The sequence below is a fragment of the Fukomys damarensis genome, unplaced genomic scaffold (genome assembly GCF_012274545.1).
Source record: "Fukomys damarensis isolate Sample0158 unplaced genomic scaffold, DMR_v1.0_HiC HiC_scaffold_14, whole genome shotgun sequence".
NCBI classification, from domain to species: Eukaryota; Metazoa; Chordata; class Mammalia; order Rodentia; family Bathyergidae; genus Fukomys; species Fukomys damarensis.
In genome coordinates this window covers 26,336,817-26,352,280 of record NW_022900926.1, presented here as the reverse complement: position 1 = coordinate 26,352,280, position 15,464 = coordinate 26,336,817, and the positions used below count along the sequence as shown (strand labels likewise).

General features: G+C 39.6%; 1 protein-coding gene across 1 annotated transcript in view; it reads left to right on the top strand.

Annotated features, from left to right (window-relative positions):
- Window positions 1-14,711, top strand: part of Snx9 (sorting nexin 9) — a 90,070-nt gene extending 75,359 nt beyond the window's left edge. The window contains exons 11-18 of the mRNA XM_010625221.3: window positions 46-149; window positions 1,580-1,683; window positions 4,269-4,346; window positions 6,861-6,937; window positions 9,366-9,455; window positions 10,520-10,634; window positions 11,372-11,463; window positions 13,165-14,711. Coding sequence (XP_010623523.1) covers window positions 46-149; window positions 1,580-1,683; window positions 4,269-4,346; window positions 6,861-6,937; window positions 9,366-9,455; window positions 10,520-10,634; window positions 11,372-11,463; window positions 13,165-13,212 — 708 coding nt within the window. The 3' untranslated portion in view covers window positions 13,213-14,711. The remainder of the gene's footprint in view (window positions 1-45; window positions 150-1,579; window positions 1,684-4,268; window positions 4,347-6,860; window positions 6,938-9,365; window positions 9,456-10,519; window positions 10,635-11,371; window positions 11,464-13,164) is intronic.
- Window positions 14,712-15,464: the final 753 nt, after the last annotated feature.

The window sequence follows — 15,464 nt, the reverse complement described above, 5'->3', positions numbered from 1 at the left end:
ATTCTGCTGTCTACTTTAATATTGTACTGTTGCTGTCATTTGCAGGAATGGAAAACTGGAAAGAGGAAGGCTGAGAAAGATGAGCTGGTGGGAGTTATGATATTTTCCACCATGGAACCAGAGGCACCTGACTTGGACTTAATAGAAATGTAAGAGATGCTTCCAAACTTTCCTTCTCAGTGCGCATCCACCCTTTGGCTGACAGCCTGGGCCAGGATAGCCGCAGCTGGAATTCACATTGTCAGACGAAGATGAGAGCTTATGAAATGAGTGGGGTTTGCAGGCAGATGACAAAGAAAACACCGTGTACATAGACGTAACATCTTTTAAACGTAACATCAGATTAAGATCTGCTTCCTCTTTACCTTGAAGTCAGTGATTTCATAGTTGACACAGTGTTGGTTCCAATAAAGTATAATGAAACAAAGTGGCAGTGAGCCATAACACCTGCTTCAGACCTAGCAGAGCCAAAAGCTTTTGAGCACTGCTTTGAAGGAAGCAGTTTCTAACGCTTGTTCTGTCTGTTTTTAAATCTCTTTTTAGTCATTTACTCTTTAATACAGGTTCAGTTATAATTTTGAAGTTATTAAATAAGAACTAATAAGAAATCTTGGATTTTCTAGTTTTGTGGTTTTTGTTTTTTGTTTTGGTACTGGGGATCAAACTCGGTACCTTGCACTTTCAAGACAGACAGTGGAACTACTGAGCTAAATCCCCAGCCCTGGAATTTTTTAGTTTTAAGAAACTTTTACGAAATCATTGCTTGTGTGTTTCCAAAAATACAGGGGGGAAACACACACACACACACACACACACACACAAAAAAAAAAAACATGCATAATAGTCTGCCACTTACTTGGAAGAATAAAAAAATTGTTAATGCTATTGGTATATAGTCTTCCAAACCTTCTGTATATAGCTATTAGGAAATGAGCTATTTCAATAAAAGTAGCCTCACTATACATTCTGATTTTTTAAAATTATTTTTAATTTCTTTTTATTTTTGATTCGTCATGGGAATTGAACCCTTGGCTTCGCACCCACATGTTACCACTGAGCTACATCCTCCAGGCTGTACATTCTGTTTTATATTATGCTTTTTTCATTCAGTAGTGTACTGCAGTCTTTGCAGTTGGTACTTTTTTTTTTTTTTTCTTGGACCTGGGATCTGAACTCAGAACCTTGTGCTTACAAGACAGGCACAGCATCACTGAGCTAAATCCCTGGCCCAGTTGGTACTCTTTATACCCTTTAGGAGCTCATGTCTTAGGAACACTAGGTGGTACAGACCCACCTAGTTTTTAACCTGTGTTTCATTAAATTCCTGTTTGAGTGAAGGAAAAGCTACCATTACCATCCTTTAAATTTCTGTAAGATATTTGAGGTGATAATTTTACCTTAGAATAATTTTACTTAAAATTCACACAGAATTGAAGAAAGGAAGCAAAGTTAAAATATAAGTGGCAGAACCAGAATCTAGCTTGTTTTGAGATTGATTTAATCAAAGGACAGTTGTTAATGCAGGAAAACAAGTGCACAGATAAGTCTTTGTGTGACTGATGGTTCTCTCTGCCTACAGAGAACAGAAGTGCGAAGCTGTGGGCAAATTCACCAAGGCCATGGATGATGGTGTGAAGGAGCTGCTGACCGTGGGGCAGGAGCACTGGAAACGCTGCACAGGGCGTAAGTGCCATCCTCTGGGCTGGGCTTTGTGGTGTGGTCTTTCTGAGGGTCCTGCCTCACCCAAAAGGGACTGCAGCAAACCACAGTGGTGCAACTCCCATAGCCCTTAGCCTGACCTGCTTCTCCACCCTAGCTAAACAATAGAAAACTAACTTGCAAAGCCAGTCCAAGAAGTCTCTTTAAAAAACACTGCAGCCGGGTATGATGGTGCACGCCTGTAATCCCAGCACTCAGGAGGCTGAGTCAGGAGGATCGCTGTGAGTTCGAGACCAGCCTAAGCTACATAGTGAGTTGCAGGGCAGTCTCAACTACATAGTGAGACCCTGTCTCAAAAAACTATAGGTGGTAGCGCACACCTGTAATCCCAGCATTTGGGAGGCTGAGGCAGGAGGATTGCTATGAGTTTGAGACCAGCCTGGGCTACATAGTGAGTTCCAGATCAATATCAACTACATAGTGAGATCCTGTCTCAAAAAAAAAAAAAACACTGTAGGACCAGAGATTTAGCTCAGTAGTTCCCGTGCAAGGATCCAAGTTTGATCCCTGGTACCAAAAAAACACAGTATGTTAGCTAAAAAAGTTCCTGTCACTTTGGGTTTTATAATCTATGGAAGGTTAACCTCTTTTTTTCATTTTTAGAGAATACTTGCACAATTGCTTTTAATCTTAGGATTTTACTTTTAATCTTTTTCCGTTTAGTAACATTGTATAATTTTCAGAAAAAACCATTATAGTTGGTGAAAGCATAGTAGATGGGTCAGAGACCCGGCTGCTGTGGAGGGAGAATGACCCATCAGCCATGGCCTTCCCTGGCTCTGAGAACATCTCCCCGCTTTATCCTTCTCATGTGCACTGTCACCCTTCTGAGCCACTTCCTCTAACCCAGAATTGTGCAGCTCTGTTGTTAAATAGCTCATGATGGCATAACGCTGTCAGATGTCCAAGTGACGCTGTTCTACAAAGTATAAATAAAGGAATTTATTTGTAAAAGTTTTAGTTATAAAAACTCTTACAAAGTTCTCACAAATCATTTAAGCCTCTGTATTCTTTGAAAACTTCATTTTAAAGTGAGTACAGATCTTCAGAGTTTTAAGGCTATCGCACAAATACAGGATTACTTTTTTAAATTTGTGACACTGGAGATTGAACCCAGGACCTTCACACTGAGCTAAGCCCCAGCCCTTTTTGTTATTTTATTGGTCTTGTTAAGTCACAGAGTTGCCCGGTCCAGGTTCAGTCTTTTGAACCTCAGCCTCTCGGAGTGCTGGGATGACAAGCTTGCACAGCCACGCCCAGGGTAGGTTTTCTATTTACTATTTTGTTTTGTTTGAGACAGGGTCTTACTATATAGTTCGAACTGGCCTTGCACTATGTAGTCCAGGCTGGCCTCAAACTCTCAGCAGTCCTCCTGCATCAGCCCAAGTGCTAGGATTATAGACGTGCACACACCCAGTTGGGATTATAATTTCTTTTACAGAATTAAACCTTTTACATCTGATGGCTGTGCATTTTCATGCCTTATATAATCCATAAAGCCTACTTTATAAAATAAAGAATATTGACATAAAGCTGCTCTTGTTGGGGAGAGAAGAGATTGAGGCAGTTTGTTTAGGATTTCACTCAGGTATATCTTCTTTTACAAAATAGTTTTTTAAAAATTCCTAAACGTAAAGTAAAAACCACATGATGAAGTACAAGGTGTGTTTGTGTCTTTAACCCCAGGAAGAGACAAAAACTGAAGCATAAAATGGTAATTTAATTCCTAAAGTTAACTGAGCAGATATAGTTTGGATTCAGGTGTCCTGCTAACTTGCAGCTTGTACTCAAGCAGTAAAAGGCACTGGTGTACCTGAGGGACTATGAACAGAGCAAACGAGAAGATGTGGAGATTTCTCTGGCGGTTGTCCGGAGTGACCTCGAATCCTGGCATTTTAGCACCTTAGAAGGTGCTTAGGGTGGGACCTTGGGAATCACTGAGTCATCCGTCCTACTCGGGAGAAACCACCACCACCCACCTCGTAGCGCCCCACTGCCATGGTTTTTGCCAGGCTTCATTCTTTCCATTGTGGGCTGGTTGGTCACTGATTTGCACATTACTTTTGGCTCATGGTTTATGTGCGCCTTATTTTCCCAAGCCTCCACATAGAAATAAAAAACAGTTGATTGGGCCAGGGATTTAGCTCAGTGGTTCTACTGCCTACCTCACAAGCACAAGGACCCAAGTTCAGTCCCCGGTATCCAAAAAAAAAGAACAGTTGATTAAAGAACTCATTAATGGAAAAAAAAACTCACTTTTGCATCAGTACTTATTAAACAATATAGTCTATTTTTAACCATCTCGTGTCTTTTTTTTTTTTCTTTGAGATAGGGTTTCACTATGTAGTTCAAGCTGGCCTTGAACTAATGCCTTATGAACTCATGTCCTCCTATCTCAGCCTCCCAAATGCTGGAATTACAGGTGTGCACTGCCATACCCAGCCTCAGATGTTTTTTATTATAATAAAGTAATCACTAGAAAATATTTAAATCCTACTTCAGTTTGCTAAGAGGACCAGTTAACAATTTATTCTTTTTTTCTCTTTCAGCATTGCCTAAGGAATATCAAAAGATAGGAAAGGCCTTGCAGAGCTTAGCAACAGTGTTTAGTTCTAGCGGTTATCAAGGTATGTCTTTATTTTTTATTATTTTTTTTCTTTTTATCATATAATTATACCTATCTGTGGAATACAGTATAATAATTCAATGCATGCATACAATGTGTAATGATAAAATCAGAGTAGCATTTCCATCTTATCATTTCTTCATGTTTGGAGCCTTCCAGCACTCTCTTCTAGTTCTTCATAAAATGTACAGTAGGCTATTGTGAACTGTACTTACCCTACTGTGATATACAGCAATAGAAGTACCTGAACTTGTTCTATCCTTCTACCCTTCCTAACCTCCAGTTACCACTATTCTGTTCTCTCCTATTTTGAGATCAATTTTTTAGCATCCATATTTAAGAGAGAACATGCCTTTCGCATCTTACCCTACCTGCCACCTCCCCAGGATCTCATAGGCAGGCGAAACTTTGCCTGTGGAAGCACCCTTGTCACTGAGGGACACTTGGCCAGGCTAAACACTCAGGACATTTACTGCCTCACTTTATGACTTTGAAGAAAAGTATAGAATTGTTTTGTTTGTTTGCCTTCCTCTACTCTCAGATATAGCTCTTTTATTTTAATATAACAGGTGGCTGGGGTATGTAGCATTCTACCCATCATTTCAACTGTATGCCAAACCTGAGGTTTTTCTGATAAAAAGGCTAAATTTTTTAAAAGGTCATTCCAAGGAACAGTGTTTGACTAAGTATACATTTGTTGCCTTAAGGCATAATTTGTGTATGCTTCCTAGTGGTAGTTGGACTTCTTGTACTTTCACGTTGGCAGTACTTATGAGTTGTTCTTCTTTAAAAATGTGGTACCTGTTAAAGTTGAGTATCTCCTGTCTGTATATTAATTATCTCAGTGATAGATTGGCACTTCACCAGGGTGCTTACTCTGATTCCCAAATAGGACAGGGCTTTGGATATCCAGACAGGTCTTTGGGTGTTGGTCCATCACCAGAATGTAAGATTTGGGGCTCCCACATGTAAGTACCATAGTTCTGGCTAACCCTGTCTTACAGTCAGCATTCAGATTAGAAGAGAGCCTCTAGGGTTAGTCTGAAGAACCTGAGATTAGCAAGCAAAGTCTTTGGGTCAGGATGACAAGCAGATGATGGGAAGCCAGCACTAAACATATCCACTGGCTGGGCACTAGTCAGGTGTCCAGGTGCTGTTACACTTCTGGAGCTCTGTGATATCCAGACAGGAAGAGAGTGCTTTGGAGACACTAAGAAGCTACTGGTTAACTTCAATGGCACCTTTGTGTGTCAGAACTCACCTACAGCTGAGGATGGAAAAGCTCTAAGCAGCATAAAGGAAAAGAAACAATGAACAACAGAGAAAGGAGGAATAGAAGATGTGAGTGACAGCAGGACCAAGGCCACCACAGTGGTAGTGGCCCCCTGCTGGAAGGTAGGCAGTGAGAGGTAGTCTATGTCCTTTGCCTGAGTGCTCTTCCCTTTAATCCCTACAGAGAGCACTGAGTTTCCTTCACATTTCAATTCCTGCATGTTGTGCTGTCAGCCAGTATGTTATTAAACATCATATCACACACAGCACTTTCGCAAGTGTTAAAATTACTCAAATGTTTTATGTTAAGTACCATGTAGTTACTGTATTCATATCCATGTGGCTTCTCCTGTTTCAAAGGACGATGACTGATGAATTTTAAGTACTGTCTGGGATCAGTGCTACACTATGTGATCTTGTGATAATATAAATGAGATTGATGTCTGAGGACATTGCTCATATCACTTTCACTTTTTTTAGCAGTATGTTCTAACACTGGAATAGTACTAAGACTGTTAACCTGACCCCTGCCAAACCCACGAAACATACCATATTCTTATAGGCTATCATATTGAAATACTAATTTAAAATTTTAAAGGATTACATTTAGGAGAGGAGAGGTAAACTTCTGATAATTTCTTGTTTTGTAGATTTGACTTTGGAAACATATGAATGTTTTTCATAATTATTAGAAAACATTTACATCAAAATGAGAGAGGATCCCTTATAACCAAAAGCAAAATAAAACACATGAATGATATCTCAAGATAAGGGCATAACCAATTAGAGAGGAATTAGCTAAGATCACCTTAAAATAGCAGTCTGAAAGACTGCAAAAGAATTTCAGTTGTTTTCACTTATCATATAATTAATATAATGTTGTATTGATAGTCTGAAACTATTTTACATAGTGTATGGTAAAGATTTGTTAATAATAAGATTTTTTTAAATATAAAAGTTTTAAAACAAACTAAGAAAATTCCCAGAGTCCTAAATTTATTGAAAATATCAGTATGAGCTCATTATGTGTTTTCTTTCTTTTAAAAAATGCACTGTGCTCTACTCTGTTCACTGAAAAGGACTAGAAACAGTTTGCCATCCATCCATTTCCTAGCTTCACACCACGTCTCACCACAGTGAGCCAGGCTCCTATTGTAAGAACACCAGTGCCGGTTTGAAGAACTTTCCACTGGCCAGTAAAAAATCTGAGCATTAGTTACAGTACTAACTGTAATCTTTTCAGGTGAAACAGATCTCAATGATGCAATAACAGAAGCTGGAAAGACTTATGAAGAAATTGCTAGTCTCGTGGCAGAACAGGTACTAACATACAGATTCAATTAAGATTTTATGCTCTCTGATCTACATATTTGAAACCTATTTTAAGACAAATCCAGGGCTGGGGATTTAGCTCAGTGGTTCTGCCACCTGCCTCGCAAGCACAAGGTCCTGAGCTCGATCCCCAGTACCAAAAAAAAAAAAAAAAAAAAAAAAAAAAAAAAAGACAGATCCAAATAGATATCTTCCTCTTTTCATTTGGTAGATATCTTTGTTAAATGTATTTGATAATAGTGTTTCTTAGGGTAAGTCAAAGTAGATGGATAAATGTGCTGTCAAGAAAGCTAAATAGGACCAGGGGTTTAGCTCAGTGGTTCTGCCACCTGCCTTGCAAGTGCAAGGTCCCAAGTTCGATCCCTGGTACCAAAAAAAAACAAAACAAAAAAAAAAAAGCTAAATAGCCAGACACAGTGGTGCACACCTGTAGTCTCAGCACTCTGGAAGGCTGAGGGAAGAGGATTGTAAGTTCAAGCCCATCTTGGACATTTAGTGAGACTTGTCTCAAATTAGAAAAGCTAGACGTGGTGGCACACATCTGTAACCCAGCACACTGGGAGGCTGAGGTAGGGTGATTGCAAGTTAAAGACCAGCTTGGGTCATTTAGACCTTGTCTAAAAAAATATGTATTTGTGTGTGTAATAAATAGATGAGTGGGTGAATGGCTAGGGATATAGCTCAGTGTAAAGGTTGTAGGTTCAATAACTACTACCACAAAAAGAAAAAGAAAATCTAAATGAAACTGGGGATGTGGCTTAGTGTCAAGAGTCCCTAAGGCCTTGGATTTGATCCCTGGAACAAAAAAAAAAAAGAAAAGAAAAACAAGGAAATCTAGAGCTAGAGATGTAGCTCATCACTAGAGCACTTGCCTAGCATACATTAAGCCCAAGGTTCAATCCCTACTATAAGAAAGAAAAAAAGAAGAAAATGGGGAAGAGGAAAGATCTAAATGAGTGCCTTCCAGTATTGATGGTCTGCTCCTGCCCATCCAGGATTATAATGCAACCAAAAAATGTTAGTCTACTTCGCCTTTCTGCATCTGTTAATGACTTTGGCCATGTCTGTCATGTATGGTTCTTAGAATTTAATAGCTAATAAATTAAAAAATGTATCTTCTATACTCTCCGGCCTCTTTGTTACGTGTTAGTCTTTTGTAACCTAATTTCTATTCTTTTTATAGATAGGAAGTTCCCTTAAGGGGAATTATCATCTAAGTTATTTTAAATCCTTAAATTTAAAAATTTCAGATGACTTCTTGAAAAATGGAAAAATTTTAAAGTTGCCACCTAAGAGAATTACCAGGTTTTTAAAATGTTTTTATATTCTGTATTAAAATACAAATATTAAATTGTAACAACTTATTTGCCTGTTTGTAAACATACAGTACTAAGTTTTTTTCTCTTAGTGTTATTTAGGGAACAGGAAAGGGGACATTACCAGAACCCCTGCAGTGAGCGCTGGTCTCCTGTGAGCCAGGGCTAATTAAAGAATAAAAACAGGAAACGAAACTTAGAGAGCTGGATCTTGGGACTGATCGGTGCTGCTCTAGGCTACAAAGACAAAGGCCCCTAAGAACATCCAGTATTTATTGAATACAGCCATGGGAAGGAATAGGGAGCATCTAGTGAAATACTGCCAAACAGTTGGCATGATGGCACCAGGCAGGGTTGTAAGGGAGTAAGCACTGTTTATCTTGCTTGGATGGAGCAAAAAGGTAGTGGGACCAGGGTCAGTTAGCTGGCAAACCACTAGGTCAGAGAGATGCCATAATTCAGGGGAAAGGATTTTAATTGGGATCGCACTGACCTCAGCTGCATGTAGCTTAGCAGAGCCCTGCCACTTCATAGACCAGGACTTAGGCCTCTATGACAGACATTAGCAAAGAAGCAGTACTAGCCCAGCTCTGCTATCTGACATGCCCATTTGAGTCATGTAGGGCTTCTGTCTGACTCCTGATGTAAAACAGTATAGCCAAATTAGGGAAATCAAGAAGCATATACCAGGGCTAGGGATTTAGCTCAGTGGTTCTGGCACCTACCTTACAATCTCAAGGGCCGTAGTTTGATCCCCAGTACCAAAAAAAAAAAAAAAGAAGAAGAAGAAGCAGCATATACCACTCATAGCCCGCTAGTACTGGGCAGGGATGTCTGCTACAGTGTTGTTTTGGACCACCACAAAATACATGATTTTACAAACCAACCTAAAAATTGCATAATGTTTTATCATTTTCTTTACTATCTATGATTCAGAGCATAATAGTCTTGGGGATTATTTTCTTTTAAGAAAACTAATCAGAATGCTTAGCACTCAGTACATGGAGAATTTGGTTAATACAATTCTCACATACTAGTTTCCTTGACCTTGATTTTCTGAATTCCTCTACCAGTAACAACCAGCCTGTGTCTTGTTGTAGCCAAAGAAAGATCTCCATTTCCTGATGGAATGTAACCATGAGTATAAAGGCTTTCTCGGCTGCTTCCCAGATATCATTGGTGCTCATAAGGTAACTTGACCATAGGCATTCACATCAGAGGACAGCAGGTAGATTGGTTTCAGACATACACAGTGCCGTCCGTGTAGTTTTATATCTTTATTTATGAAAAAGCAACTGTAATTCCCACAAGGAAGATTTTTAAGATAAATTTGAAAATTGATTTGGGGAGTCCTCACATTTTAACTCTCATTAATTTTTCTTTCCCCTTTTCAAAATTTGTGTGTTACCTCCATCACGAGTAGCTCACCAGCTGTGGTGTGTGGTACTTGTTTATTGAGATGTCCTTGGATTTCTTAAGAAAGGCTCTACAAAGGACTGGTCTGTGATCTTAACAGTGTTGCCATGTCAGCATTTCAGAGCATTGCTTTGTCATTTTGGGTTTCACAAAGTGGTAGCATAGCTACATCACCTTTGAATAACTTCCAGTAATGTGAAACTGAGCAGTTACATACAGGAATGTATGTCAGCAGAATTAGAGTTGTAGGAATGGAGCCTACTTTATGCACAGAGTATTGAGTTTTTCTTTCCGAACAATCCTAAAAAACAAGCAGAATGATGATTCTGGAATGAGAAATGTTTGGCAGGTTTTTGCAATTACTTCCATCTAACTATTGATTCAGTGCCTCTTACAAAAATCAAAATAAAATTAAGCCTTATAGTTAGCCCACTCAAGCACCAGCTTATAAAATACTCTGTTTCATAAAAGGAGAGACAGACAGACAATGGGTATACATTGCACTACACTTAATTACATGACTTCTGCACCTACTAATATGCCTGTTTTCCTATTGCATACTACTCTTAAAATGCCAGTGGCATATAAATGCTAGAGGACAGTATACTGTTTGGTTGTCTCTTTTACTGTAGAGTAAAACTGTAAACTTTAGCTTAGTTACATTTTTTAATCCTTTTGGCTTGCAAGGTACTTAAAGGCAGTTACGTTTAGATGCTTTCCAATCCTACTTGTTTTCCCATTTGGTAGCAAGAGAGTTAAAGAGCATGTTAGTATTGTTAAACTAATGACTAGTACTTTTTGCTTTCTTATTAATATCATTGCATTTTATATTCTACAGGGAGCAATAGAAAAAGTGAAAGAAAGTGATAAGCTAGTTGCAACTAGTAAAATCACTCCACAAGACAAACAGACTATGGTGAAGCGAGTCGGCACCATGTCTTACGCTTTGCAAGGTAAGAAAGAGCATTATGAGTAGCTAATGGAGATCTGTTTCGCCTCCCAGTTCCCCCCCAGACACACCTGCTGGAGAGACATGCAAGTGTGAACAACAGTTAAATAAATAAGAGCCAATTAAAAATGCCATCATAAGCCCCTTGCCTACCAGATGCCAGTGTTGATATGTCTGTAATATTTAATTTTTTATACGTATACCTGATACATTGACATCTTGATTAAATCTGTATTTTTTAATCTGTATATTTTTATCTCTTAGAGACATGAAGACTTCTTCTATTACACTCCTGTACCATAAAGCTCTGTCACATTTCAAAGCTCAGCTTTTAGCAGACTCTGTTTCCCAGAACCATGGAATGCAAAGGGAGTGTGGGAGTAATCATTTCAGGCATAGTTTGACTGGTAGTAAAAAGTTAGAGATCTGAACGTGTTTGAGCAAATAGGATGAGCAAAGGGATGTTTCCTGTGTTTTAATGTGTGGGTTGATGGCACGTGCTTGAGCAGAGGAAGGAAAGATATTCATAGTATTTAACATGCACATCAGTGAACATCATCCACTTCCTGGGAAGCAGTGGTTGCTGTTGACTGTCAAGTTTTTCTGTCAACTGCATGAAATGAGATGCTAAGAACAGGCACTGCTCAGAAGCTAGATTAGTTCACAATTAAGCAGAGAAACCAGGTGTTGTCATTTGAAATCTTGAAGGGAAGCTGACCGCTGCCTTGGTTTTGATTGTAGCTGAGATGAATCACTTTCATAGTAACCGGATCTATGACTACAATAGCGTCATCCGTCTGTACCTGGAGCAGCAAGTGCAGTTTTATGAAACAGTAAGTGAACACCCACTCCATGCCTCTTGCACTTGCAAGAGGAGAGTGGATTCATAGTAAGTAACTTCAACTATATGAAGTTCATCTGTATTCTTTAATACTAAGTAATAAATCAAAGGAGGTTAAGTTTTGAACAAAGTTTCGTTTTCTAAAATCCCTTTTAAGTCTTTCCACCTTTTCCTTTTTGAGTAACACTGGGTTGGAAAGAGCTTCTTTTGAGGAAGGAGTATTGGATCAATGGGTACTAGTTCCAAAACCTGAGGAAGCTCCAATTGTATGGCTTTCCCCTCCTTCACAGCCTCTGTGCCTCTGCATATGACAGTGCTGAATGAGATGAGGTCATGCTGCTGTCCAGGGGCTCTAGCCTCAGCTGAGGAAAGAAATTAAAGGCAGCCTTTGTGTGTGACCCAGGTTTCATGTGTCCCAAAGGAAACCAGAAGAAAGTGCAAAGCCTTCAACATTCATCCTTCAGAAAACCAGAGTGAAAACTTAAACTTTCATGACCACACATAGTGATGCTTTTACTTAGCAGGGTGCATAGAAAACAGACCTTATAAATGGAGCTCCAGACATCAGAGGAAAGGCCTGTTGCTCTACTGTGACTGCCAGGGGCCTGCCCAGTCTGTGATATGTTCTCCCATCCGTGCCACTCCCATGCATTCGAGGGTAAAGGTGGGTCAGCCCTTAACGCGCATCCATGCACATGTCGCCCTTGGGCTGTGCACTGCCCAAAACACTGACCTCCAGTAGCTGATTCTTGAAAGGGCACTATAATTGGTGTGCTAATGCATATTTGTGAATTATGTGTTACAAACAGTTTTGAGAGATGTGCTCGTGGGAAGAACTCAGGCAGCATCTCCCTGCTGCACACTTTCTCATAAATCTGTACCATGAGTCTTTGCCTTTCAGCATTCTAAATGTAGCAGATTATATTTGTCTCTGAGAATATGCTAGATGGGCAACTCCTAAAACTCTGGGAATGTTGATTTGTTGAATTTTCAAGCCCAAGTAGGGTATGTAACATTGTAATTCAAAATTTTAAAAAAACATATTTTTCATCGCTGTCTTTGCATAAATTTAAGTGGCTGATACTATGTTGCCAGGTTCTAGATGTGACATAATTTTATGGCAGAGTAACCCTTATCAAATTTTGCATATTTGTTCATGGAACAAACTTGTATTGAGTACCTCCTACATACTAAGCCGCTACTCCAGGTATTTGGGATCCCAGGATAGATAATATATCTGTGCCTTCAAGGAGCACCTAGTTTCTTTGGGGGAGGCATAGGCACATAAACAAAATTGCAGTCTGCCATTAGCAGGTAACAGAGGCCACACAGCATGCAGTAACAGAGCATGGTATATTCAGGGAGTCATGGCCACCCAGGAGGTCTTTGGCATTCCTACTTGTTGGAGAAATGGACTCTGGATAGGTGTACAAGACAGAGCCACCACCAGTCTCTTGATAAACTGCTGGTCTGAAAATAGAGCTGATGCAGAGAAGAGGCCCAGTTGTGGCCCCCTGTGGGCGAGTAGACTAGAACAGGGCTTCCTGTAGGCAGTTGGGTCCCAGGTGGTGGCAAGGCTGCGGTGAGGGGTCTGCCAGCAGCCATGCAGAGGCCAAGTGGGTGCCAGGATAAAAGACCAAAGATTTGCATGGAGTGATAATGATATCTCAAAATTGTTTTGTTCTTTTACCAGATTGCAGAAAAGCTGAGGCAGGCCCTCAGCCGCTTTCCAGTTATGTAGAACAGAATGGAACATGAAGAAATCTCCGAAGTGCTTCTTTCTGACTTGGGGCAATGCAATTCAAAGTTTTTTTGTTTTGTGTTTGTTTTGTTTTTGTTTTTTCCTATCATTAAAAAAAAGGAAAAGAAAACCAAAAAGAAATTAGTTGAAAAAAACTGTTCTCTTTACAAACCAGCCAAAATGCATTGGTTAATAGGTTATTTAGTGATGATCTTCTTATGTTCATTTCCCACTCATTATTTAAACCAATGGAAATTGTCTATATTTTTGGAAAGTACTTACATTTATCGGAATTTTGAATGGAGAATTAAAGGTTCCCCCACTTATATTTTACAAAAGACTGTAATTTATATGTTACCCTTGATCTTCTAATTCATACCCAATGTCAGATAATTACTAATTGCTTTCTTAAAAATATGAAATATGCCAGAATAAAAAAAATATATGTTTGTATATTTTTATAACTCTCTCAGTCCTTTGGGGTTCCTGTCTGTTTAGGAAAGCTGCACGCCCTTTGCTGGCATAGCTACAACTCAGGTGCTTACATCACAGGAGGGAGGAAGCAGAGTGGAGCCCCCAGGTCACCTGTACCCCTCATGGAGTGTGGGAAGCGAAACGTTGCCTGTCCCTTCACAGGCACAACTGCCTGCTGCTCCTACCAGAAGACAGCGCAGTTTCCTTGCACTGTTCCTAATCCTCGGTAAGATGTGTTCTATGCTAGAAAGAGTAAGTCAGGAAAGTTGAAGGATTGTTTAGAAACTTCTCTGGCATTGCCCCTATGGGTGGGTAGCCATCCTGATTCCTGTGCCCAAAGCTGCCACCCCTTCTGCCCTTCCCTCAGCTGTCCGCTGGACAGAAGTACTGGGCATAGCCTGGCAGCCACTTGGTTTGCAATATAGAGCAGCAGACCAGCCAGTGTTCTCTGAAAGATGAAAGCCAGAGGTTTAGTGTGTCCCCTCCCCACCACAAGGGAAAGTTTAGGGACTGAGACAAGTGGCATCCTGAACTGTGTGTGGTTATGTGCTAAAGAAAACAGTAAAGTGATACTTGCCCTGTGTCCTAACCTTCAGATAGTTTCCTGATCACTGGTACTTCAGCTAACAGTACAGAGCAAAACCAGCTGTCCACTTGAAATCAGAACACTCACTGTTTTATCCTGCAGACTGCAACTCCAACTTCCACTGTTGCCTTACAGCCTGATCTCCTATCATTTCTTGACCTAATAATTATGGAAAATGAAAAGTCTGGGCTAGTATAATTAAGTGAAACCAAAAAATAAGTAGATGGGGAAATCAAATGAACACAAATATGAGAACTTCTTGTTCTTCAATGTCACGGGTTTTTGTTAATGTTTTATAAATAATTTTCCCCGCTGGATTTTTCTTTTTTAAAATCCCCCAAAAACAGTGTTTATGATACAACCATTTAATATATGTACAAATTGTAAAGAATATGTATAAATATTTTACACAAATGTAAGCATGTAGAAGTCAACATATAAATTGTTTAAAATGTACAGTAAATTCTCAAAGCACTTTTTCAAAATACAACTGGTTTTGTGTGATTTTTGTTTGTTTATTTTGGGAGTTTCTTGCTGTTTGTTGTTACTTGCTTCTTATTCAAGCTGCCAGAAATGACTGAGGTAATCAGTTTTTTCCCCAACACATATTTCTACTGATGTGGATTAATAATTTTAGCCCTTAGATCTGTTGTTAGTCCTGGAAGCATATCAGAACCACTTGCAAGTGTGGGAAACAAATGCTGATGCCCTGCATCCTCCTCCCAGCTATTGTGAGGAGAGGACCAAGAAGGTGGGAAAGGAGATGCCTCAGGACAGAGGATGACAGTGGCTGGTTGTGATCCTGGAAAAGTAAAGAGAATAAAAAGAAATTTAAAATAACCCATTTGGATGTGATACATAGAAGATTCTCCTTCAAGTGACAGAATCTTAGGAATTTTCGGATATTTCTCTCTTTAAGGTAGTTTTTATATAGAGATGTTTGATTTTTAATTTTACGAACCTTCAGATATTACAGATGATTGACAGTTACACGGTAAGGTAACTTACAAATCTTGACAGTGGGCAGATAGCAGATAAGGATTTGATCAGACATGGTGGAAGAAAAGTTAGGTCTATTTGTCAGTCAGATAATACTAGTTGCCTACCCCCAGGAGTGGCAGCCCAGGGGTCAGCCCATCCTACAGGTGATGGGTGTTTTGGTTACTGTGCCCCACAGGCACTGCATGGAACA